The 27695-nt window shown below is 38.9% G+C and overlaps 1 protein-coding gene and 1 non-coding gene across 13 annotated transcripts in view; one reads left to right on the top strand and one right to left on the bottom strand.

Annotated features, from left to right (window-relative positions):
• The window catches only part of KLHL32 (kelch like family member 32), a 230991-nt gene that overhangs the window by 152454 nt on the left and 50842 nt on the right, over positions 1-27695 (top strand). For 8 of the 12 annotated variants that reach the window (XR_005368042.1, XM_038554767.1, XM_038554775.1 and 5 more), the window contains one exon: positions 1166-1381. The exons of 1 other annotated variant lie outside the window; for it this stretch is intronic. Coding sequence is in view for 8 of the 11 variants with exons in the window: in XM_038554767.1 (XP_038410695.1) it covers positions 1166-1381 (216 nt within the window). In the remaining 3 variants the exon portion in view is untranslated. Of the gene's footprint in view, positions 1-1165; positions 1382-27695 lie in introns of those variants that run through there. 3 more of the 12 variants (XM_038554771.1, XM_038554777.1, XM_038554774.1) reach the window with 3 other exon arrangements.
• On the bottom strand, positions 20147-20265 carry LOC119874372. Its single transcript, XR_005368227.1, has one exon. It is a non-coding gene; the product is annotated as a U5 spliceosomal RNA (small nuclear RNA).

A 27695-nucleotide genomic window follows, 5' to 3' on the forward strand; every position in this document is an offset into this window, starting at 1 on the left:
GCTCTACAGCACAGATTTAGAGTGTATCCCTTTAAACTTTCAAATGTTCTAGAAACAAATACGTTCAAATAGAATATAAATATTTTAGAAAAAGTTCTTAATCTTGGAAAACTAGAAAAGGGGAAAATATATTGAAAAGTACTTAAATAGATCAATGGAGTGAAATAGCTATCTGATGGTATTCTGAGTTCCTTAAGCTAGTGGAAAATACTGCTCATGTATTAAAAATTTCAAGTTAAAATAGGGGGGAAACAGGACATTCATTCTTCTTGAAATAGGTAACTTTTCTATCAATAAGTCCGTGTGCCCACTGTGATTCTTACAGAGTTAAAGTTTCCACAGGAGTCATGGCTCTCTGGGGGGATTATTTTAGAGCCATGGCTATGAACTTGAGAACTGATAGAGACAGGAAAATCCCCCCAAAATGAACATTGCTACAGGAACTCTTTGAATAAGAAGGAGAGATGGTCATTGGTTGTCTGCATGTTTGAGGCTAGCAAAAAATAAAGAACAATCATAAATTGTTCATCTTAGGTAGGTTCAATGTAGAATTATTCAGGACAGGAATCTTTTCAATGAGATTCCTTCATTTCCTGAGACCTTAAGTGTAAAAATCTGTGTTTTAATTTCATTAAGTCAGGATGGTTATTTTCACTTGAAGACATACTTCATTTGAACTTTTGGAAAAAGTAGAATCAGTCTGTCTTCATATAGTTTGCGTCATCTAATCACAACTCCTGCTTTACCTTCACTCACGTCTTCTTTAGTAGAACAAACTTATCACCTGAGAGCTGTAAAATATGGTAAGGGTAGAAAAAAATCAATTTTCTTCATTGGTAAAATGTTTCTTAAAAAGTTGCAAAGTAACATTTCAGTCAATGAAGCCAGAAACTCCTTTCAACCCCTTTATTAAGATGTCTTTAAATATATGGGTTTTAAGAGGGGCAAAGTAAGAGAAATGGTGAATTCTAGAACAAGCAGTTCTCTGCTAGAGTCTTACATGAGGGATTTTTTTTTAAAATGTTATCAGGGGAGTCCTGTTTCCCCCCACTCCTGTCATGCAAACCTTAGTGAGTCAGTCTGAATTTCTTACCTGCTCTTTCTTGGATTAATTTCTAAGAGATCTTTCTCCCCCCATTTTTATTTTTATTTTTTTGGCACCCAGGAATTAAATAGCTTTAATTACTTGGATCTGTACAGACTTGCTGACCTCTTTAACCTCACTTTGCTGGAGAAGGCAGTGATCGATTTCTTAGTGAAACATCTCTCTGAGCTCCTGAAGAGTCGCCCAGAAGACGTTCTAACGCTCCCTTATTGTCTGCTCCAGGAGGTTCTGAAGAGCGACCGCCTTACCTCCCTGAGTGAAGAGCAGATCTGGCAGGTAAGGGCACTCTACGTGGGTCTTCTTTTGGCGGGGGAGAAGGCGTGGCATGGTTAAAAGTTGAACAGTTGAGGAACAACGATAACTATCTTGTCTGGTTCAGTTCATCTCAGAGTCACAGTGTTAGAAGTCATGCTCCCTGATGGGCAAGTGATTGGAGAACACCAGCCTTTGAGGCTTAGAGGCCTCAGCCTCTGCTCAGCTTAGCTCAGGCAATCACAAGTGTGGTTTCTCAGACCCTTGCTGGGGCTTCCCAAAACCCTAGGGGAGTGGGGTTACATCAGGAAGAATCAAGAATTTCCCTCTCCTGATAGTTTCTTAAACTAAATATGAGGAAACCGAATTGTCAAGTGCTACATATGCATATTTAAGACCAATGGAATCAGAATGGGTTCTGGGCTTTCCTATAAGCAATTCAGAAACATTTCTTTGTTGCAGCAGAGAGCAGCTGGGACCCTAAATGAAATGAAGCTCTTGCACTGTGGTGGAAAAACCTCCCTCGGTTCATTCTGCATTCATTGCCATTTTCTTAAGCCCTGCCTTTCGCCTGATGTAGTGTTCTTTCCGAGTATCCTTTGTCTAGGGGTTGGGAGGATGTTTTGTATTTTCGAGTTGATTATTCAATTTAAATCCTTTTCTCCTCATCCCCACTGACTTGACTTGAACAGTCCACATGGTGTCTTTGGGAAACAGAGCCCATCTTACCCCTTTCGTTTTACATCATCTCCCTCACACTCTGAACATTGGCTAGCCATCTTGTTATTCCCAGGGCAGCATACCTTCAAGATTTCACGATCATCTTATTAACATACAGAATACATTAAAGACAAATTTAAAAAAAATTTTATCTATATACATTTCATTTATATGCATGATCATGCTATTTACATATAGAATATAAGGGAAAATACGAAGTCTTCCGTTCACTGATGAGACAGTAAATTCCTGGTATCTTAGCAAATGACATTTGGAGAGTACTCTCATTCTGGCCAAAACAGTCCGATGTAGCTGTTAATTACCCGGACCCTGACCCCACTGATTGATCATTTACCTGATGTCTGTCTCCCTTATCTCTTTCTTTGTATTACATTAATCAGCAACTTCCTTCTTTACTGTTGCACCACCAGTGAGGATAATAAGAGCTGTGGTGTACTGAGGGCCTCCCAGGACCCAGACTCTTTGCAAACTTACTGACTTATTGTCACAAAGGACTTGAAGGATAGTTTTTAATCACCCCATCTTCCAGATGAGCAAAATGGGGCTTCAGTGCCTCGCTCAGGGTTGCAGAGCCGAGCCAACCTGAAAATCCAAGTCTGCAGACAAGACACATGCCCTCATCTCTCTAGGATCCCACACTGTCTTGACAAAGAGAACATGAGGAAAAAGAATAAGCTTATTCTTTTGGGTTTGTTTTGTTTTGTTTGTTTTTTCCTGCTTCTTAGGTATTTCTGATAATGTTTGTTCACGCAGAGGTCAAAAGTTGGTGAGGATGAGTTTTTGGCATGAATTTTAATTGTCTGTGGTTCTCCCCTGTAAACATAAATCATCAATATTTTCTGGTCAATTCATAGTGGGAGGTTGCCAAATTTTTCTTCACTTCCCAAAGGGAAAAAGGAAGACTTGGAATGGATTCTGCATTTAATTATTTCTAACTGAATTGAGATCTGAGCCAGTCATCCTCGTGGCTTCTATCTCTTTTTGTGGCATGGTTGAAGGGCCTGCCAGAGTGGTAATGTGCAGATGTCTGAGTATCCAAAAAAATTCTATACTGTCCACTTAAAAGTTATCATAATTGCCTCTCTAAAGGCTACTAATATTATCACATAGAATTTTTAAGAGTGCTTTCTGCTGCAGGCAATATCTTTTTATACCTGGTCCTCAAGAAAGAATTAAAAGACTCACATAAATATGATCAATTTAGGCATTCAGCAGGCAATAAGAAACTGTTTTTGCTTTATCTTAGTAAATAAGTAATTCCCTCATACTCAATCCAATAGAGAAATATTAAATCAGACTAGCTATATTGCCTCAAGTATAGTTAAGTTCATCATTTTTGCTGAGGTTCTACTAGTAATGCAATATACCATGGAAGAATCTAATATTCAGCCCAGGGTGAAGATTGGGTATGCCAGAGGATTAGTGTCAGGGTGCTTTATAGAAGTGAATCTTGATGGACAGGCTGGAGACAGATCTACAGAATCTCATTAAATTGCTGAATTGTTCATTACGGAACGTTCTCACTGTAATAAAGTGCTCATTGACTTTGACAAATCCCCATCCCATGTCTTAAAGAAGAACAGTGAAGCATGGGGTGTGGGGGAGGAGAAAGGAAATTGACACAAAGTAGGACAGGTAATAGAAAAGTGGATGGAAAGGGTAGTGCTCTTTGATTAATATGTGCAACTAGTAACTTCAGGTGAGAGCCCAGTAAACACACACATGTGTGCACACGTGTTTACACATGTAGTTCTTCCTCTGTCAACTGATAATGTAAATCCAGGATGTTCCCTTTCTTTTGGTAAAAGGTCTGATTTTCATTATTCGCCAGATTTCACACTTCTGAAGACGTCATAAGAACCTTCAAATTATCCTCACTGAACAAACTCTTTTTTACTTCCTCCTGCTATCCCTTATCCACTTCCTTTCCTGATAAAATGTGATGCAGGCTGTAATAACCATTCTGTGGATCTGGAAACCTGTGAAATCCCCCAAGATTATGCCTTATATCTGCTTTTTTCCCCCCTAATCTGACCTTTTTAAACCTTTAGTCTCTTCTCTCACAGAGAGGGCTTCTTCATTCCCCCATAAACAATTTTTTCCTGCCTTCCATGGCCTGAAACCACTTGGCCTGTTAGGTAACTTCCTTTACATTCATAGGGTAACATAGAGACCTGCACCATATACACACTTTAGTGTAAAAGGGGCATAGAAGTCCCCTCAGAAAAATGCTTTTTTAAAAAATTCAGTTCAATTCAGCTTAACAATTTGGTCTGATGTTTCAAGGCCAGTGATTTCCAGGTTCCAGATGAAAGACACCAAATTGGTTATGGGGCTTAAAGAAACAGGAGACTAAAAATGAGCAAATCAGCTGGAGAGGAAACGTGGGGCATGAGGTCCCGTGCATTCGTGACCTGGCAAATCTCTACCAGTTTTGTTTGGCTTTCGGGTTTTAGCTCTAACATAGGACTTTGTTTCAGTAGGGACTTGTTAAATTTTTCCCGTTAGATTCAACATATAGTTTCACACTGCTGTGCTGGGGTCCTGCTATAAAACTTGAGTGAAATAATGAATCCATTCTATACCACTCCCACGTATTGGGTCTGTTTTCATTTTCATAGTAAGTGCTGGCTAATCCATTTTTTTCCTGAGGAAAATACATTCTCTGCCTCTTCTACCCTAGATTCTCTTTTACCAGAATGAGGGCTCAGACATCACTTTCCACAGGACTGGAAAAAGCCTGAATATGATGTAAATTCTTATATTTGCTAGCCTATGGAGAAGATGTGGTTCTTCATCCATCACTATTTATTGAGCAACTATGAAATGCCCCAAACCTTGGGGGAGCGTAAGGCCGGGTGCAGGCTTGTTAACTCAGTTTTCCTCTCCCATGCCTCACTCCAAAAGGGAGGGATCCTTATGATTTTTTAAAAAGATTTATTTATTTATTTTGAAGAGAGAGAGAGAGAAAGTGATGGGAGTGGCAGATGGAGAAGCAGAGAGACCATCTCAAGCAGACTCCCCGATGAGCGTGGAGCCCAACCAAGGGCTTAGTATCCCGACCCTGAGATCATGACCTGAGCTGAAATCAAGAGTCGTCTGCTCAACTGACTGAGCTACCCAGGTGTCCCTGATTTTAAACAATTAGTTCAGGTCTCTGGATTATTAGTTCATCTCTGAAGTAGAAACAAGAAGGATATTTTAAAATGGATAAAGGTAGTTTGCAGAAATAAAAATGAGTATTTCTTAAGCACCTATTATGCTGTAGGTAGAGTGTTAGAAGCTAGATCCTGGAGTAAAAAGCTTTCTAGAAATATTCCATTATTGAGTTAGAGATATTTAGTTTAGTTTCATCTCTGAATGTAGAGAACTTTGGTTTTCCTTCATTTATTAGTTTACTAACTGCTTCCTTTTTTCAGTGAAAAGGACTTAGTATAAGGACGAACAGTACACGTATCAGTGCTTTCTTTCTTTATTAACCTTGGGTTAAGGGCTCATCCTTTTGTATTTTGAACAAACAATTCAGTGGTCACATCACTGACATTGAGCGGGATCAGACCTTAGCAGCGACAGTCTTCTTTATCCTGGTCATGTTCCACTTCGGAATGGCAAGAGGCACAGTTCACCGGGTTTGGGGTTGAGGGTAATTGTGTTCACATTTGTCTTCGACTGCCTTTCCCCAGAGGCAGAGGCCATGCCTGTTATATTTGCATTGAACACTGTCATGTTGTTCTCTTGCTCTCTCTATAAATAATAAATAAAAACAATAATGTTTTTCATATTAAAATGTACTGAATGGATAAGAACACATCCTACTATTCCTACACAAGGCTGAGTTTATTCTAGGAAAATTGGTATACAAAATGAGTTTGGCCTTTTATTTTTATTATTTATTTATTTATTTATTTATTTATTTATTTAGCTCCAAGCCCAGCATGGAGCCCAATGCAGGGCTTGAACTCAAGACCTTGAGATCTAGCCTGAGCTGAGATCAAGAGTCAGCTGCTTAAGGGACTGAGCCACCCAAGTGACTCCTGAGTTTAGCCTTTTATTTTATTTTTTCAAAGATTTTATTTATTTATTCATGAGAGACACAGAGAGAGAAAAAGAAGCAGAGACTCAGGCAGAGGGAGAAATAGGCTCCATGCAGGGAGCCCACATGGAACTCGATCCCAGGTCTCCAGGATCAGGCCCTGGGCTGAAGGCAGCGCTAAACCGCTGAGCCACCGGAGCTGCCCAAAGTTTAGCCTTTTAAAACTGTATTTTCCCTTATATTTTTGTTGGAAATTTGCTTCCATCAGTCACACTGTTAATAACACATTTACTTTATATCTCTAGAGACACGAGTCACACATTGTTTAGAGTAGTCAACAACCTCAGATGCCGTGTTTTTGTGACAAGCCTCTTCTAGGCTTTTATCTACCCCAAAGAACCACGCACTTACAGTTTAGACTTCCAAGGAGTCCCGGAAGGTGAGCCAAAACAAATACTACTATCCCTTTATAGTTAGAACATAGAGGACATGAGTGATATATGCAGCTTTCATCTTTTATTTCTTATATTATAAATTGACCCTAGTGTACTTCTGGCCAGAGAGAAGCAAAGACTTCGAATAGTACTACACGTTAAACAGTACTCTGGGGACGCCTGGGTGGCTCAGTGGTTGAGCATCTGCCTTTGGCTCAGGGCCTGATCCCACAGTCCCAGGATTGAGCCCCACATCAGGCTTCCTGCATGGAGCTTGCTTCTCCCTCTGCCTATGTCTCTGCCTGCCTCTCTCTCTGTGTCTTCCATGAATAAATAAATAAAATCTTAAAAAAAATAAAAATAAACAGTACTCATAATGCTTCATGTTTGAATATCGTATCAGAATTTCAAGAATGCTTCCGCATTTATCATTGCTTTGCTGTCCTATAGTGCAAATGGAAACACTGAGGTAACAAGGCTAGAAATGAAATTCATGTCTTCTAATTCTTGGGCCCTTCCTACTTTGGTCCATAGCTTCTAAATTCATAACAGAACCTCAAACATACTTGGGAGTGATGGGCACAGATGCATCAAATTAATTCTGTGACTTTAAAAGATATGTGGAAGGGCTGGAACATTCCTGTTCTCCTCTGTAGTGTCCACAGGTTGAAAGGGTAATGGCCAAGCCTGCCTCCCTCCATGTCTGTGTCACGTTGTTAATCCTGACTCTGTGCTCTGTGGCATGCACCTTCTTTCGTTCCTTTATTTATTTCAAATAGTTACCGAGTGTCTCCCTGCCCAGTCTGTGCTATTGAGGACTACTTTGGCAGCTCCATGGTGGGTTCTGGGCAGTCACAGTGGAGAGGACTGACATGGCCCTCCAAGATGTGTTCATGCATCTTGGAGTCGGATGTGAAGCTTTCCACCTGCTACTCTTTCCACCGTGCTTGATTCCCTCCCAGTAGGGACTGACCTGCGCCAAATAGTTTGCATGTTTTGGGGCAGGTTTGACATGATCTGGGTACATTAGAAAGTGGAATGCTTCTGTTTGGACATTTCAACACGACAAAGTGTCACTTTCCCTTTTCTTCAGCACTTTACACTTTGTTGACTCGAGTTCATTGTACATACCTGCTCAATAGCTTTGCAAACCTTTGTCAGTCCATGTGGTGCTGTCCAAGCCTCAAAGATATATGACTGTGGGTGGCCATTTCATCAGAAAATTCTTTTCTTTTTTCATCAGAAAATTCTGTGAATAACGTTCTCGTTTTTAACACTTGGACCTTGGTAACTAGAAATGGAATAAAATGCTGTGGCCTGAAACCTCTTATCTCCAAACAAAACTCTCCCCTTTCATTATATTCCCGCCCTCCCTCAGTTCAATTTCATATACGCATGTGGCATTACTATTTTTTTCAGATCAGTGCTTTCTGGGTATCTTCATGCCGTCCCATTTTATTTTTTTCCTTCCCATCCCTTCACCTAATTAAAGGTGTACCGTTTCTCAATTTTCTTCCTGAAACATCTGGCACTCCCCCCCTGCTACATACAGTCTTTTCTACGAATGTAATGAGGATATCTCCACTTCCTTCTTATAGATGGATGTGAGGGAAGAGAATAAACCATGGCTCCTTTGCATCCCAAATAGTGCTGTGCCCGGAGGATGTTTTATCCTCTGAGGGTCCCCAACTGGACACTGAGCAACGCTGCTATTCCAGGGCTTGGTGCTTGAAGCTGCCAGAGTGTATAGTTAGTCATTTATCCTAAAGTACATGTGGCTAATTCCTCAGTGAAGACGCATCCCAGAGGAGCTTGACTGGTGGCCTTGCTGTTGTTTGTCTGGGCTGTGTGCCTTTGCAAGATGCATGACACATTCATTTCAGAGGGACTTTGCTTCAGCTAATCCTCAGCACTAGAGCTGTGCCTTGTCAAGTAGCTGTGAGGGGCAGTGATTATCAGAAATTACAGGAGACCTAACTTGTATTCATGTGCTGTTGTTCCCATGAGTTAATCGTCTTTTTCCCTCTTCTTTTTTTTTTTTTTTAAATGAGCACAACAGAACAACAAGGTGATTTATGAGATATGACATATTTATGTTCTCTGCTTCTAATTTTCACCGTGATTCATGTTGTTTCCAGACTGATACTTTGTTGTTGCTGCTGTGCAAAGGAAAAAAGATGGCTGGAGAATATTACTTATGCATTGGTGGCCTGCAGTAATATTTGCTGCTATCTGGGTTATCAGGGATTTAAAAATAAAACCCAACTGTAAGCTATATATGAGGTAGAAACCCGGAGGTTAGGCACAGAAGTTCATCAATAATCCTGAAGAGCTTTATATTTTAAAAGCATTTTTGCGTACTTAATTTCATTTGAGTCTCTCATCAGTCTGTTAAAGTTGATCAAGCAAATATTACCCAAATTTTAACAAGTCAGGAAACTGAAGCTCACGGAGGGTAAGTGACTAACTCACTTCACAGTATATGTTCAACATAGGTCACACTGTATTCTCTTGAAATATACCAAATCTCTAAAAAAATCAGAAACCCAAAGTACCTGAAATGTCTTCTCATAAGTCAAAGAGGTTATATTAATCTATAATAAATAATCCAACCATATACATTTCCTAATAACTTAACAATTTTCATTTTTACCTGTTGTGCGGCTTTGTGGGAAGTTGCAAACATGACTCCAATAAAAGTAGTATGAGAAAGTGCAGCAGAGGGCCTTTCTTTATCAGAGCCTGGAAAATTGGGGCTCTAGGTGGTTTGATGAGAAGTGACTAGAGAATTCCGGCTGAGGTAGGGAACCACCTTGCATTCCTTCAAGGCATAGGTGATAAAGTATGAAGCAGGAAGAGAAGGTCCATAAGGGAGGATCACTTTAAAATCCCATCAAGGGATTTAAATCAGTTTGAAAGAGAGCCTGGAGCACCATTATTTTTGCTGGAGCTGTATAGACTGTGTGGTGGAAAGTCTGCAGGCTGTTAGAAATTGGATGGAATGAATGGAAATGATTAATCATTATATTTTTATTTTATAAACAACACATTGAAAATTTAGAAATTCATGTAGCAGAAATGGACAGTTGGGTGATGGTCTAAATATGGGTTTTAAGAGCAAAGGAGAGAAAATTAATTTATTGGAATTAATAAATGTTAGTCTCTTTCCAGAAGAAATGAGTCTGTGGCCCATATCCTGCATCTGAGACTATTTCTGTGGGAATCCTCTTGGGGCCAGTTGAGTGTCCACTGGCCAGGGAGACTTTAGAGCTTTCCTTTTCTGGGCATTTTAAGGGATAGGAACTAAAATTAACCATGGAGTGGCTCAGAGGCTCCAGAATTATTTATATTTGAAAGAGATGTAGAAGCCTTCACACTGACTGGTGAATATTGACATCTTTACTCACTCCTTCTACCGCTCCTGCCTCCAGAACTTTTGCTTCAGGTAAAAATAAAGAACACCTCAACTTGGCACATCTGGAGGAGAAAGGCAGCCATTCTAGAATAGATAATGATTCTCAGCAGTGCTCATAAAGATAATTCTTAGACTTCTTTTGTGCCCATAATACAGAGCCATGTATTCTCTGAGCTGAGACTCTACTCCTTAGACTGACCACTTCTTCCTTACTTGGGGTGGCACATTGGAAGAAAGCAAACAGACTTTAATGTTCTGGTAGACAAATCACAGCCAGAAAAAAAAAAAAAAAAAAAAACTCCTTAGGAAAAAAAAAATTCTTGATGAATTCTAGAGATAGATATCAAAAATTCTAGACATTGCTTCCCTTTGTCTAGAGGACGTATTACAAATCAGTGTCAGTAAGTGTCACAGACATTATTTATGCTTCAAGAACAGAAACCAGCAAAGAGCCCTGAAAGCCAGAGGCTGAATGCACATATCTTCTTTGTGTGTGTTCTTGTTGATGAGAAATGCCCACATGCTACCTCCTCTGACCACACGAAATCAGGTAATTGAAGGAGTGATGGATGGTCCTCTGAAGTTTAAACGTTTTAGAAGGACCTATCTTATTAACACTTTAAAACAAGTGAGCATAATATCATTAATTTTGATTAATTCATTTGCTCTTAATATAGCTTTTAATTTGTAATTCTATGTGAATTACAATGTAATTTGGCATTAATTATACTAAATTGACTATAAGTCAGCCAATCACAATGGGAAATTACTCACAGCTGAAAGTAAAACTGAAACTCTCCATCCAGAAAGGACAGCACTTCCTTAAGAGGCAAATACACTTTAGGCACCTCTCTCGTTGGCTGCAAGAATGACATTGGACTTGCCGAGGACTATGAGCGATTTCTTATTCTACCCACTTCTGGGACTATTCACTCTTTGGAGTGAAGCTCAATTAAATAATAAACAAAGGGGTTGATTTATCAGGTTTGCCAGGTCCCCTGAAGAATTTTTCTGCCTTTCTCATTTCATGCAAGATTTAGGCCACATAGAGGGACTGTGTGGTGCCTTAGAATGATCAGTTCCACACTTGGGTTTTGGGGGTTAGAACAGGCGCTTACCCAGGTTGGCTTGCTTTCTGTCTTTATGCTCTGTGAACCAGCTAGGAAATCCTGTTTCAAATCCCATGTGAGTTCAGTGTCCTGAAGTCACTCCTCTTTGGTCAACACACAAAACTGGCTTCTGAGCAGAGGAAGTCATGCCTTAAAAAGCCAATACTGCACTGGGAGAACTAGTCCACGGTGGAGATGATGAAGCGTCTGTCATTGGTACAGCTTGCTGGAGATGCCTGTGCACCCACGGGAAGTAAAGTGGCCACTGAAGAGTATGGGCACTTGAGAAAGCAACAGGAGGGCAGGGATGGATTTGCAAAATACTTGTGATTGAACCTTTTGCCAGATATCTTCCTTTGAGAATTGTCTCTTAAATAACAATCAAAACAAACTTTGAGGTGCTGCAGAAAGTTGTGTGACAGTAATATCCTGCTTCAAGTGTATTTCATGTAGGTGGAACTGTGGGAATTTTGCACATTCTGTGTACATTTGTGGTGACCAGTTGACTACAAAAGAGGTCTAGGTATGAGGGAACGAATTTTGCTAAATATTGCATGGAAAACTTCAGGCTGTGCTTAATAACTCTTTACTTTGTTAATTATATACCTCTGTGCCATCATTCCACCTCACAATCTAACAAATAAAATGACCTACGTTTTATGTAGAAACTTAGAGTTGAGAGGTTAAGAACCACCCTGAATCTTGAACCAGCAGCCATGCTGTCCCCTGCCTCTTAACACACACTCGGAGGTAGACAAACGGAAATTAGATGCATATTAATGTTTGCAGCTAAAAGACTTTTCCTTTGTGTTGCAGTACTATCCTGAATCATAATACTCTCATAATTGGTGCTTGATCTCAAGATGCAAGACAAAAATAGAAGTTAGAAGTTTATTTTTGCCACTCCAAGTGTGTATTCCATTCGTCACTAAAATTTTTAAGGAGTTTAATGTCTGTAGTTTGTTAACAGTGACTGCTACGTAAATGCAATGTTTATGTTGTTTGGGTTTTCTCCCAATTCCTTTTAGGGCAAGTTTAGCCTAGCCTATCAGAGAATTTCGTAATCCTTTTTCCCACATACTCTTTTTGATATCAGCGTTAGGTCGGTATGTTCCAGTCCCTTTCCACTCTTGTGGTTCCCAGCATAGCTTTATGTTCTCAGCAAAAACCAACTCCTATTTGATGCATATCCTCTGATGGATGAATTCTTCCGAGCCTTTAGTGTGGTGTTCTTCGAGGGCAGGAAGGATTTGGGGCAGAGGAACTGGTACTGAAGCAAACAGAGCAGTTGGTTGAGAGAAAACATTTACAGGGTATTTCTGCCCTCGGTTTTATCTTCTCATCATTTAGAATGGCAACGGAATAAATGGGTCTGTTAATCAAACAGTGCTGAGAGGTTAGGTCATTGGAAGCCTTTTTAGTCATTTTGTGCTTTTCAAGAGTGAATTTGTTAGAATTATGCTGAATACCCACTTAAAGCCTCAGCTGATAACCCTACCTGTGTTTTATAACTCTGCACTGTCAGAACTCATAATAAGTCAAACATTCTTTCAGTGGTGCTCATAAGGGAGGAAAAAAAAACCCCACAAATTTAAGAGTAATTTCAGATTGTAAATGAAAAGGAGAGGCACGACTGTTCATTTGCACCAATCATGCCTTCCTTTCATCTGCTCTGATTAGGCCTGGTGCGGTTTCATCAGACCCCTCCATCACCGAGCTGTCACTCCAGCCGTCTGTTGATTGAAAACAATCAAGGCTCTGATGGCACAATTATTCTGACCCTTTAACTAGAGGCTGCTGTGATAATGAAAGGTTGATTATGATAGTTTGTGCCTCTTTCAGTTTGCCAAGAAGGTTAATTTGGGCATCAGACGGATGTTTAATGGGCGCTTGCTGGCTACACTGAGGTAAATGAGAACGTGCAGTCTTGGATATTGCACGGATATAGTTTGGCTGTCAATCATTGTCATTTGGAGTTTGTGCCTCACACTCTGGAAATCACATTTTATTTTTTCCTTGGGATTTAATTTATTCTGTGCCCTGAGGAAGTTCTTTCACTCGGTGACCTTCATAGCAGCTTTCTCTGCCTTTTTTTTTTCTTTTTTCAAATGGAGCTCAAAGGCAAAACACATCTAGAAGAGCATTTTTCTTTCATTTTCACTTAAAAATGGAAACTTTAAAAATCCATCCTTATCACTGCCTTCCAATAGAGCAAATGTTTCCATTCCGATTGTGCAGTGGGGAAGTTTAAACGACAGGGATACTACGGCCAGTTTGCTAATGCAGCAGCTCACATGGCGGTTCTGCAGTTTCTTACACTAGCCAGCAAACGCTGGAAATTCAGATGGGCACATTTATGGAAGTGAAGGTTCCATTCTCCTGACATTTCCCTCACTAGCACGTCTCACAATGATTTGTTGAATGCCTGTTTCCGAGGGCAGCATCTTACTCCCTTTGCTTCCTTCTTGGGGAGCGTGGAGCAAGGAGACAGAAATTTGTCTGTTAATAGTAAGGAAGTTATTAGAAGTTGCAAATATCAATTTGTATCAGTTCGGCCCCTTATCTTACTGCTATTTGAAGGTAGGTAGCTGGTAGGCAGGCAGCCAGCTAATAATGCTGGTGTTTACAGGATGTGGCCCACTATAATCCTCTTCAATGCATACCTTTTACAAAGAAAAAATAGAGGAAAAGAAAAAAATGAAGAAAAACCTTTATTTCTGTCTCCTGGCTGTGCACAGTGGTCTCCTTGATTAGACACCTGGGAGCGAGCCTCGTGGTTCTGCTTTTTCATTTGTGTTGTCTTCAGCTTCTTTTCCCCCAGTGAATGTTCAGCAGCATATTTCTACCTAGTGTTGGACATTTTTCTCACATGTCAAGTCAATTGTAAAACAATTAAGTCTATAGATGTTAAGGTGACAGCATCATAATGATTATAATTTCACTTCAAGTATTCTATTTCACATTATTTATTTCTTGTTTTTTTTTTTAAGTTAGCTATTCATTTTTGAATGGTAAAGAGAGCCATTAAGTGATAATTCAGTCTCACCTGAAGAGGCTCCAAAAATGAATTAAGTCATTCAATTCAGTTACTGTCTTAATGCAGTCCTTATTTCAGCAATAGTGCTATTTTAACATGTTTATTTAAAAAGAAATGAGAATAAGATTGGGAATACACACGCGCGCACACACACACACACGTATACACATATGGTCTCACCAGCTTCTTGGCCACACTGGACCACAAGTGATTAGTTTTGTTTAGCTCTATGGACAGCACAGATAAAGTAGCCCTCAGGGATGCTTAGTGAAATTATTGATTAGTTATGTCTTGTTTTGTTGAAGTAATGGGAAGTTAAAAGGTAATTAGGAGAGAAATGTCAAATCAGTCGATAGCCTCTGGTATTTAAAAAAGTAGGGTGAGGTTCAGTTTTGATATTAATTTATGGTCTCCGTGACAGTGAGTGATTTTATCTTGTAGATTTCACTATGTTTGCAAATTCATGGGACTTGAGCAAAGACTTCCTCCTTTTTTTATTTTATATATATATATATATATATATATTTAAATTTAAATTCAATTAATTAAATAATGCATGATTAGTTTCGGAGGAAGGCTATTTTTTTCTTAAAGGAGGTATAGCTCATTATTTCAAATTGTTTTGGTTTAAGCCTGACCGAGTTCCTGTGTCCCTGATCTGTTGGACCTTATATCTAACTATCCAAGATAGACTACTATCCAAGACCTCATAAGCCTTCTGCCACAGGCCACTGCTCTGCTCTCAGGTTGGCTCAGTATCCGATCCACCATGAGGTCCCCCTGCAAACGTCCTGCTGAGCGCCTCACGATTCATCTCCTGGCCTGTGCTGGCATTCCTTCTGCTCCTGGGGCTGGGCCTAGGTATCAGAGGCAGTTTCTCTTCTTCAATTCTTCCAACCCTACCTTCAAAGTTTCCCTTGCTCTTCCAACTCTTTGTTCCTTCTAACCTTCTCAGATCTGTGATTTCTCCAGGTTGCAGTCTCTCAATTCCCACTGTCTCTTGTTCAGCAAACACTTGCAGGTTTCCTATTGGGTGCCAGGCAGTGGGGCTGAAACAGATTCTTAGGGTAGCTCCTGGAATGGCTCCTACCTTATGCAATTGCTTTATCGCTTGCAAGTCTTCCGAGATTGTCAAGCCACTGGTTCTCCTGCACTGAGCCTGTTTTTCCACATAGCTGTCTTCCTTACATGATCCTCATAGATTGATTCTCTAAGCTACTTTTCCTAGCCAAAGAATATATGATAATTGTGCTGGAGAATGTATCTTCTCTGACAAAAATATTACTTGTGTATTATACTCTGAGTAGTTGCAAGGTATGAATAGAGGATTCACTGTTCCCACAGTTGCCCTGTTTCATCATCCTATGACGAAATGCAGTTAGAGACTACAGTGTGAAATATTCTCTTTAAACCTCAGTAACCAAGCTGAAATTCACATAGTGAAAGTGGTGAGCATTGCATTTATGTGAATTCTCTGCAACTCACTGAGAATATAGGCTCTGGCTCCCCAGCCCCAGCACATCAGCTCCAGATAGTAGAGTCGGGCCCCCAACAATGTTTAGTCATACACTTCAGTTAGGGGATTCCCCACTGTAATCATTATGCTCTGTAGCTCTAAATTACTGTTTAATAAAGTAACCACTGAGGATGATTTTCTTGTTATTTGGAGGCTGCCAACATTAAAACCTCAAATGCAGCTTAGATACTTCAGGGACATCTAAATCCATCATAGTAACTTTTGTTTGAGGGATTTGACTATCTCTATCAGTGACTTGGGGCAGCTGCTTGAGCCTGTGAGGTCCTTTTGGTCATTAAAGGTTTAATTTCAGGCGGGGAGTATGTGCGTCAGTGAGCCTGCTATTGGTTCATTATTATTGAATCAGTTCATAAAGAAATATTCAAAAGCTTGATGCTCTCAGGATGCTCCAGGGCATGTTTACAAATTAAACTGATTTTTTTTAAGATAAAATTCATATACATGCACCGGTAATATTTTAAACATCCATGAGGGAAATGGCAACATTAAAAGATGGTTTTGGGGGAGATCCCTGGGTGGTTCAGCGGTTTAGCGCCTGCCTTTGGCCCAGGGTGTGATCCTGGAGACCCAGGATCAAGTCCCACGTCGGCTTCCTGCATGGAGCCTGCTTTTCCCTCTGCCTGTGTCTCTGCCTCTCTCTCTGTGTCTCTCATGAATAAATAAATAAAATCTTTTAAAAAAAAAATAAAAGATGGTTTTTGCATGTGTCTGAAAATCTGCTTACAATAAACAGAATTTGCAGGATTCCAAATTGGTGGGATTTTTTTCCCCCTAATTCCATTATTCCATATGTATGTTTTACAGGGATACAGTAAGACACTTGAGGTCAAGAGTAAGCCTTGAGTTTTATGGTGTTAATAGAGCTTGGAAGTGAATGGCAAAAAAGAGTGTATATATGTGAACTGATTAGAATCTTCTTTCTCACTAACTAGGAAAGTTCCTGGCACATAATGGACACTCAACAAGAAATTGAGGAATTGGCTGAAAAAAAAAAAAAAAAAAACTAAAAAGATTCATGGTTATATCATTTACCTCAGAGCAATGAAACAACAAGGAAAGTAATCAGCTCAGACAATCAATCATTATTTTAGTTGTCTCAAGCCTGATAGCTTGGCTTATATATTTTTTTCCTTGCCACCCAGTGAACTGAGTTGAGATTTGAGGGGACTTATGGACATGAATTCAAGTATTTTTAATGAGAGACTCAAGCCAAGTACAGAAAGTAAATACACACTGAGTGCTATGCAAAAACAACTAGGTTTATGTCTATATCTCTCTCTTTCTTTTTCTTTCTTCCTTCCCTCCTTCCCTCCCTCCTTCCTTCCTTCCCTCCCTCTCTCCTTCCTTCCTTCCTTCCTTCCTTCCTTCCTTCCTTCCTTCCTTCCTTCCTTTTTATCTTTTGTTCATTCATTCTTCTCTGACTCGGTATTTAACAAAGCCACAGACCTTAAATTACCAAGTTAGGATTACTGAGTCCATGTCTGTGGAAACAGGCTCATCTTAAAGGCTAGTTTGTAATCTGCAACCGATTGTCTGCCATATTTTTATTCTCACTTTACAACGTGAAGTATTTAATGCTGTGTAGCAAATTTCTTATCAATTACAGCAGTTTCTTAAAATTTATACCAAAATTGCACAATTTTCGTGTTCTATAAAAATACTCTGAATGCGCTGCCTTTATCATGGATTCACAAGTATAATCGAATTTAGGATTAGTTCCATCATTTGGTGGCACCTTGCCATCATGTTAGTTCCGTATATGGTTTCAATATTGTAGTTTGCCAAGCACTGTCATGTTCTCTCTTCCAGTCCCCTGGAGACCCCTGTGATGTAACTAGTATCATCCTTGTTTTACAGATGCTGAAGCTGAGGCTCAGTATGCTAGTGTTTTTTACAAAGCCCAGTAAGTTAGGTTGCAGAAACAGGTCTTCAGCATCAAGTCAAGCCTCCTTTTTCACTGAATTACATTCACTTCTATGGGCACAAAGCCATTAGTGGTAGAAGAAAGCATCAAGTTTTCCTGGCCACCTCAGCTGACTTCACCCTGATAATCCATCCTCGTTGCATACAGTAGCTGGGAAATAATACAAAGTGTTGTGACCCATTTAGGGTCACCCTAGTTCCTGTTGCCAATGGGATATAGTGGCGTTTTATTCTGTTGACTAAGTTGGCTTTCCTTCATTTCCCGGAGTTGTTCTAACAATATAATCTTAATATCTCACTGACCACATGCAAAATCCCTTTGATATTCAGAGGGATACCTGTATAAAGATTTTACTTATTTTATTGTTAATAGTCCAGCATCAAGTAAGTACTCTGATGCCATCAAGGATTAGGTAAATGGGTATTTTTTTTTTTGTCTCAGAGACCAGTATCAGATCACTGAAGGGCATGTATAGGAAGTGTTTTCTAGTTGTTCCTGTATTTTGCTAACAGATGAGGAGACCAAGAATAGGTTCCATTTTCCCTGCACCATCATTGGTACAGATAATGTTGGTTATCTTTATTGCCCTGTGGGATATTTTTCCCATCTAAAAAGCTTTGTATATAGTTATGAGGATGGTATATTTCAAGAGAATCCTCAGGTAAAAATGTATGTGATTAGTTTGCAAAATATTTGCACTGACATAAAATCTCATTCTGTGATCTTATTTATTTTTAAAGATTTTTTTTATTTTTCATTTATTCATGACAGACACACACAGAGAGAGAGAGAGAAAGAGAGAGAGAGAGAGAGAGAGAGAGAGGCGGAGACACAGGAGGGAGAAGCAGGCTCCATGCCAGGAGCCCAACAAGGGACTCTATCCTGGGACTCCAGGGATCTTTGGGCCAAAGGCAGGTGCCAAACCGCTGAGCCATCCAGGGATCCCAAAGATTTTATTTATTGATCTGAGAGAGAGAGTTCACATGAGGGGGGAAAGGGCAGAGGGAGAGGCAGAAGCAGACTCCTACCTGAGTAGGGAGCCCACTGATGCAGGGCTCGATCTCAGGACCCTGAAATCATGACCTGAGCTGAAGGCAGATGTTTCACTGAGCCACCCAGGCACCCCTCATTCTGAGATTTTATTATTTTATTATTTTCTTTAAAATTTTTTTTAAAAAGATATTATTTATTTATTCATGATAGAGAGAGAGAGAAAGGCAGAGACATAGGCAGAGGGAGAAATAGGCTCCATGCAGGGAGCCCGATGTGGGACTCGATCCCAGGACTACAGGATCACACCCTGAGCCAAAGGCAGACACTTAACCACTGAGCAACCCAGGCATCTCTCATTCTGAGATTTTAAATCCTTAGTACCTTGAAGCGGTTGTTTTACAAATTTGAAATGTGTGTTCTTTGTCTGAGATTGTTTTAGTTTTACAAGAGATGGTTACTGTTAAGTGAGATAATATGCTCCGAGCAAAGTTGTTTCCAGGGAGAAAAAGCCATAATGAAACCTCATTGTCTGAATGTGAGCCTGTGTGCACACACACTTTCACTTGCACACACTCATCCGTATGTTTTGGTGAGTATAGAATTATAGACCAAAAAAATCACTTTGTCTTTCTGAAAAGAGATTTATTAAAACTATATATGCTATGGAAATCTGAGGCTTGGAATCCAGACCTAGCGATTAATTTTGGTTGCCTCTCCCACCTATAGGAAGTTTGGAGGACTCTATTTTAAAATGTTACTTTAAAAAAAAAAATAAATAAAATGTTACTTTTGGTGGATCTATAGGTTTTATATATCCTAGAGGTAAAAGAGACTCTCATCAACTCACTTATTTTACAGGTGGGAAGCCAAATGACTGGTCCAGTGTCAGTCACACTTGTACTGTTCTTTCTGTTATGTTTTCCAAGATCAGCTCAAACTGGTGGCCACTCTCACAGGTGGATAATATATCACAGTATTCTAACTTCATCTCTTTTCCCATATTTATTTTCTCTTCATTTTGATATACAACCCTTATAAAAGCCTTGTGAAAAATCCTCTTGTGTTATAAGACTAAACCAAAGGACAACTCAGGTCACTTTTTATTTGCCATCCTAAATATCTGGGACTTAAATGTGTCAGGCCTGGGGTAGTTTTTGTTGTGATTCCTCCAAACCTGGGTGTTTTACTCTATAGGAAGGCGATACCCTTGGTCTCAAGGGCTCTTGCTTTTGATGCTCTGTGGCATGTATTTTTAAAATATATATATAAAGATGATTACCAGCCATAATTTTCTTCTGTGTTTTTGATATTTTATTTCAAAATAATTTCAGACTTAATGAAAAGTTGCAAGAAAAAGAATAGTACAAAGAAAACCCATATGATTTGATTTGCTAATTTCTTAAACAAATTACCTCATTCACTTTATCATGTGTTCTTTCTGTCTCTTTCTCTCTGTATGTATGTGTGTGTGTCTGTGTGTATACACACATATTGAGAGAGGAGGGAAAGAGAGGGAGGCATGTAGAAGAGAGAGAGAGCTTTTTCTGTGCCATTCGAGAGTAAGCTGTATATATACATCATACATATTTTTAAAAACCCTAAAAAACCTTATAAACTGTTCCTCTTTATGGAAACCTTTAGCAAAAGACAAAAGATTTATAGGATTTGAAGAGAAACCAGAATATTACCAGGCCCATGTTTTATGTGAAGATGAAAATAAGAGCATTTGTTGGTCTCCAACTTCATAAAGTTTTAAATGAACAATGAAAGAATATCTGTTATTATCATATGTGCTCAGCTGAATATTCTTTTTAAAATATGTCAGGTCTTTTGTCTGACAATCTATAAACCTGGGAATCTCATCAGATTTGATTTTATTGAAATATATTTCTTAGAAGAAAAAATAGCCTATGTGTCTTATATAAGTCTGTAGTCACCCATAATGGTTAATGTGCACCCTCCCTTGAAAAATCTGTTTTACAAGCAAAATGTTGACACAATTTTAATTATAGCACTCGAGTGAACACTGTTACAATTTTTAATATTCCTCCATGGTAACATTTTTATTGTTCTGATAGAGAAAAATGCCCTGATCCTGTGTCCCTAGTTTCTGGTGCTTTAGGATTTTATGGGAATGTTACTTTTGAACAGAAATTTTTCATTTAGTTTCAAAGAAGAGAATATGGTACACAGAATTTGGTGCATTTATTTATGAATAGGGACTTTCTTCTCTGTGGCAGTCATTATTCTGGTTTAATTTGTTAGTCTCCAACTTCATACAGTTTTAAGTGAACAATGAAAGAATAAGTGTTATTATCATATCTGCTCAGCTGAATATTAATTTATAATAATAATTGATATTAATAAACATGACTCATGTTAACGAAGTGAGCTTCTATGTAGTTTGACACACTGAGTCTCAACACCTGCTCGCTCAGCCTGGGGGAACTGTCCACACTTATGACCTAAAGAAATTGTACATAATATTAAAAGGGTATCTTGCTAAAGTTTTATGTTATATTAGAATTTAAGTCATTTAAAAATATCTATAAAATAGTGTACTTCCATGTAACATAACAGTAGTCAGTGCACCATACATGTGAAGACATGCATTGGAAGGTGGAGAGCTTGCTCAATACTCCGTCGCTTAGAGAGGAAGAACTGTCCATGCATTGTCACTCAGTGTATTGAAAGATGCTTCCATGGCTTCCCACCCCTTGTTGGCCAAGCACTGCTCTTTAACATGCCGGCTCTTTGGTGGAGGGTCAGGAATGTCAGTTGATTGTTGATTTGCTCCTGTGCCCTTCTTTTGTCCCTTTCTGAATTTGCAGAAGTGTGGGATTTCTGCTGCCTCCTGGGCACTGAGGGGAGACTGGTGCCCCTGCTTATCTCAGTGGGATGACAGGACTGGCAAGGACAGAGACGCCTGTGCCTTCACAGCGTGGGCTCCTGCAAAAGGGTGGGCTCAGTTTGCTCCTTCAGCAAAGCTGTCTGCAACAAAGTTTTAAATAGGAGAGAAATTATAGCTGCCCCTGGGCAAGGGGGCAGAATAAGTCTGTGGGCAAAAATATCAGTCCTTACTTACTTAGCTCTGGCTTATTGATAAGTGCTGTGATAAGAACCTCCTTTTCAGTGAAAAAGAATATTTGTGAATCAAGACAAAGAAATAGTTATTGCTTTCGGACAACGTGGGAGGGATTTTATCTTTGGTTAGTGTTGATTAGAAAGATTTGATCTCTCATTCGATGAACTACCTCTGTAAAGGGCATTTTTATATACATTTGCAAGACAAAGGCACTTGTATGGAAGAGTGCATTGATGTGTATTTTTGGATTTGGGATGACTTTATAATTCATATATTTTCCAGGAAACCTGTGAGTGTAAGATTTCTGATTGTTTTGTTATTACTTGGGGGCCATGTTGGGTAGTATACATACATATGGGTGTTACATATATAAACAGAGTTAGACTTTAGAACAGCTGCTTCCTGTTAAGGATTAGGAATTTTAGTAGCTTCCGTCTGAGTGTGAGCAATAAAGGAATTTGGATCACAACTTTAGGATTTGTAATATTAGGAATGTAATGTTTGTTCATATAATGATATATTTCTGAAATACATGAGTGAATTATGTAATGTAATTGAATTCAAGCAAAATTTGTAGAATTTAGGATTATATACTACTATATTTAGTATTATGTATATGTCATACATTCTACTCCATAGAATGGTAATCAGTGGTGGTACACTGAGAAAAACAAAGGGAAAGGATTATCTTTTTATATATTTTTAGAATATTATTTTTTTAAATGATTTTATTTATTTATTCATAGAGACACAGAGAGAGAGAGAGGCACAGGCACAGGCAAAGGGAGAAGCAGGCTCTACGCAGGGAGCCCAACATGGGACTCGATCCAGGGTCCCCAGGATCAAACCCCGGGCTGCAAGCGGCGCTAAACTGCTGCGCCAATGGGGCTGCCCTTTTCTACATATTTTTAAAAAGAGGTTTTATTTACTTATTCATGAGAGAACAGAGAGAGAGAGGCAGAGACATAGGCAGAGGATGAAGCAGGCTCCTTGCAGGGAGCCTGACGCGGGACTTGATCCCAGGACCCCGGGATCAGGACCTAAGCTGAAAGCAAATGGTCAACCTCTGAGCCACCCAGGTGCCCCTTTTCTACATATTTTTAATCCAGGTTTAGTTACCAAGGAATGACCTAGAATTAAAATATATACTCACTTTAAAAGTACAACAGTAATTCAAGACTCAAAGGATACCTTTTACCCTACTTGTTCTTTAATTACACACTCTTTAAGAGCATTAAAAGCATTTTTTAAAGGCATAAAATATTTTATGTTGAAGTAATCAGCAAATGAGACTTAATGGAAAAATATTGTCCAACTGTCTTCAAGCAAACATACTTAAAAGCAGGCTTTATTTTTCTAATTTAGAGTATATGGAAATTACATTTGGTCTTAATTACATTTGCCTATTTCTGTCTTAAAATAATTACTGATGGAAAAATAATAATGATGTGATACAGTACAAAAGTACATTGTATAATTTAAAAACTGGGGTTTTTTCCAGCTTTAATATTTATTTATTTATTTAGCTATTTATTTATTTATAGTTTCAGATTTTTATTTAAATTCCAGTGAGTTGGGCATCTGGGTGGCTCAGTGGTTGAGCGTCTGCCTTTGGCTCAGGTCGTGATCCAGGGGGCCTGGGATTGAGTCCCACATCAGGCTTCCCAGAGTGAGCCTCTCTATCTGTCTCTCATTAATAAATAAATAAAAATTAAAAAAAAATTCCAGTGAGTTAATGTAACGGTATAATATTAGTTTCTAGTGAATTTAGTGATTTATCACTTACATACAACACCTAGTGCTCATCACAAGTGCCCTCCTTAATCCTCATCACCGACTTAACCCATCTCCCCTCCAACAACCCCCCAGTTTGTTCTCTGTATTTAAGAGTCTGAAAATCTGGGGGTTTAGTTCCAGCTTTTCTACTAATTAGTTGCATGACTTGAGGTTAGAGAGATAGCTTGTCTAGGTTTGATTTCCATTTGTAAAATTGAGAAACTTGAACCAAATGGACTCCAAAGTTTTTTCTTGCCCTAATGTGTTTTTTTTTAAAGAATTTATTCATTTATTCATGAGAATACACAGAAAGAGAGAGAGAGAGAGAGGCAGAGACACAGGCAGAGGGAGAAGCAGGCTCCATACAGGGAGCCTGACGTGGGACTCGATCCCAGGTCTCCAGGATCACGCCCTGGGCTGAAGGCGGCGCTAAACCTCTGAACCACCTGGGTGCCTGCCCTAATGTTTTATTATTTATTTGAGGGCTTAAAAGACTATAATATTCATTACATTGCCAAGACTCTCAAGTAGAGGTGGTTAACACCAATCGCGTGAAAGAGTAAAACGAGGGTCTTTTGTGTGTAAGTCCAGTATGTGATTGGACTGTCCTGTGACATTTTGAGAGCTTATAAAGACTTCTTAGGAAAGCCACAAAGAGGAGATAATAGGAAACTGAAACTTGTGATAGGCAGATAAATATAAAGGAATTGATACTGTTTGTTCCAGAGGAATATAAAAAATAGCCTAAGAACAGTTTTAAATGTTCTTCCATTTATGCAACAAATATTTATATACAGCCTACTAAGTACAGGCATTGTTTTTATCAAGGATCTGAGGATGAGATGAGTTGAAGTTAGAATAAGCTGTAGCAAATGCTACTTTTAGGAAGGAACAGTTCTCCATCAGGATGAGGATGTACTAGATTGAGTCAGGCAAGGTGCTTGGGACATCTCCTGTAGTCTTAAGAGATGATAGTCCCTTGTGTTTCAGATGGTTTAGGAAACATCTTGCCTAATGGTACCCTTTGTGTGCCTTCCCAAATGGAGTCCTTAATTCCTTTTTCGCTCTTGCTGGCTTTGTCACCAAAAAAGTGGGAGATAAGACTTTTGCTAATTGCTCCATTTTTCTCTCAGTTAAAATATGCTAGAGCTTAGAGTGATGGGGATATATTAAGTAAGATAGAATAGGATTTCAGCCTTCTCTGACTAATGCTTTCTCAATGTAGCATCATTAAAAACCACCAGTTCCCAGAATAATTGTTTTCAAACATAAGCACGAAAATATATTACAAAACTAACTGTGGTCTTTAGTTTTCATGGTGCCCCAGTGATGAATCAGCTTTCTGCTTACTGTATTCTCTAAACCCCTTAAATGGGCCCGAGGATTTCCTCTCCCACCTTGCCCTTAATTCAGCATGGCTCTGTGAGGTTCACAGTATAGAAGTGATTTTGAAGTAGCTCATTGTTTTGAAATTTCTTTGTCATTTCTTGCATTATTTGGATAAGTAAGAGTTATCCATGCTTTCCGTGGTTTTCTCTTTTACATTTTTACAGAAGTAAGAACAGAATACAATAACTCTTTTTAAAAAGGCTTTTATTTAAATTCCAGTTAATGAGCATACATTGTAATATTAGTTTCAGGTGTACAATGTAGTGATTCAACACTTCCAAACTACACCCCATGCTTATTGCAACAAGGGCTGTCCTTAATCCCCATCACCTATTTCATCCATCCCCGTGCTTCCCTCCCCTCTGTTAATCATTAGGTTGTTCTTGATAATTAAGAACCTGTTCCTTGGTTTCTCTCTCTCTTTTATTTTCCCTTTGCTTTTTTGTTTTGTTTCTAAAATTCCACATATGAGTAAAATCGTATGGCATTTGTCTTTTTCTGAGTTATTTCACTTAGTGTAATACTTTCTAGCTCCATTCACATCGTTGTACTCCTTAACACGTATTTATTATTGTGAAAGTACAATTGCACAGAGTGTTTGTATGACTCACTATATGCTATCAGAATCAGGGGTTGATTCATAGACCTTATAAAACCAGGGTCTCAAATTATGCTGTCTTACCTATAGCAATATCTTACCCATATCTTACTACATAGGAGATAATAGTTTTACCTTTAATACTAAGCTACAAGTAGCCTATATTTTTACTAAAGCACCCTACTTAGACTTGATTTAAGCCTTCTTAATTTTGAGAACAGAATTAATTTACTCTAATAAGGCAGAGATTTACTGTTTTGTGAATAGGAATCTGTCTAGAATCTCTGACTCAAAGTGTGGCCCATGGAGCAGCAACATATGCATCATCCTTTAGCTTGTTAGAAATGCAAACTCCCTATCCTTCTCTCCCTACTTATTGAATCGGAATCTGCATCTTGGCCAGAAACCCCAGTTAATTCGTGTGCATGTTAGATTTGAGAAGCACTGGAGCTAAGTGTATAAATCACACTAATTCTAGCTGAGATTGCTTTGAGGTTGGTGGCGGAACAGTTAATTGTAAATTACGTTTACTTTTGATCTGGAGAAAAAAATAAACCCAACAACTGTGAATGACTGGTGTAGTCTGAGAATATTGAAAATGATGAAAGTGTGTAAGTTATATGAAGTCTGTGAGAAATTAGAAATATTGGCAAGAAGTAAGATAAAAAATTATCCCAGAAAACATGAACTAAATGTGTGTGTACATAGTATTCTGTAATGCATTGTATTGAGGAAATTGAACATAGGAAACATCATGATACATGTAATGTAGGCCTAATAGTGGACAGAGTGTCAGAAATGAATCAGTGATAGATCATAGTGGTCACCGTTCCACGGCCGGTTTGATTTGTTAGAGATTTTCTTAAAGGCAGAAGCGCTCGGGATCCCTGGGTGGCGCAGCGGTTTGGCGCCTGCCTTTGGCCCAGGGCGCGGTCCTGGAGACCCGGGATCGAATCCCACGTCGGGCTCCCGGTGCATGGAGCCTGCTTCTCCCTCTGCCTGTGTCTCTGCCTCTCTCTCTCTCTCACTGTGTGCCTATCATAAATAAATAAAAATTAAAAAAAAAAAAAAAAAAAAGGCAGAAGCGCTCATGTGCTTTTCATGCAGTAAGTGTCACTGTTTGCTAGAAAAATAAAAATAAACTGGAGAGTGTTAAGAGATGGGCTAAAAGATTGATTATGACATAGGAAGAACTGATTTATGAGGAAAGAGAAAAATAATTAAATGGGCAGCACTATGCTATAAAAAAGAGGCTATGGAGACATGGATATTTATCTGATATTTCTCTTACGCTGTTTCCTGTAGTATCCATATGAAAGATGCAAAAATATTAGGATGTAAGGATGCTGAGAAATTTGTTACAGAACAAAGCAATATCGGCTGGAACTACTCAATTAAATTAGGAGCAATATCAAAGATTAAGTTTCAGAAAATTTTACGTGGTGCATGAGAAATGACCTTGAATGGGATGACTTTATCCCTGAGAACTGTTGAAAGCTCTGTGGGCAAAGAATGGAAGATCATTTATTAAATTGTTGAATTATCTCTCCAGGGAAATAATTGCAACCCCATCCCTTGAAACTTCTAAAATTAGGGTGGAAAGAAACCAGGATGTTGCCTATGGGAACTCTACTTTTGGCAGAGACCTTGTGATTGATGAGTGACGTTTTTCTTCTACAATATCTTTGATTATTGCTCATGGTTACCATACATAGAAACATTTTTTCATCAGGTTGGTATCTTATTTAAATTTTTAAAAAATGCTAGTTTCTAGAAAAACAGCTAGAGGCTATCACTTGTCTGCCCTCCATGGTGTCTGCCTCCTTGGTAATGGTAGGCTTACCTGCAATTCTGTTTTCATTTCTCTTCACTATGTAATTCATTAAGAGATGCAATTTAGTGTGTATTGGAAGTGAATTCATTTCCTACATTATCTTCATTCAGAAAGCTAAAAAGAAAAGCCCAAAATATCTTGCCTTTTGCACCCATTTGCCAAATGAATACAGAAACTGTGTATGAAACTCTCCAATGAAGTCAGCTAGTGCTTCAAAGAGTTTTGTGATCCTTTTTATCCAGATGAAAACCCAGCTCATGTTTGCCTAGGCTAATGGTCCAAGAGCACCACATTTCCTTCTCCCTCCCTCTGTAGACTTCAACACCAGTGATCTATATCAGCTGAAAAGGGGAGACCAGAACCCCAATTCCATTGGTCACAAATAAAGCACAACACAATTATTTAATATTATAATGATTACTTGACTTTGTCA

Source organism: Canis lupus, chromosome 12 (genome assembly GCF_011100685.1).
Source record: "Canis lupus familiaris isolate Mischka breed German Shepherd chromosome 12, alternate assembly UU_Cfam_GSD_1.0, whole genome shotgun sequence".
NCBI lineage: Eukaryota > Metazoa > Chordata > Mammalia > Carnivora > Canidae > Canis > Canis lupus.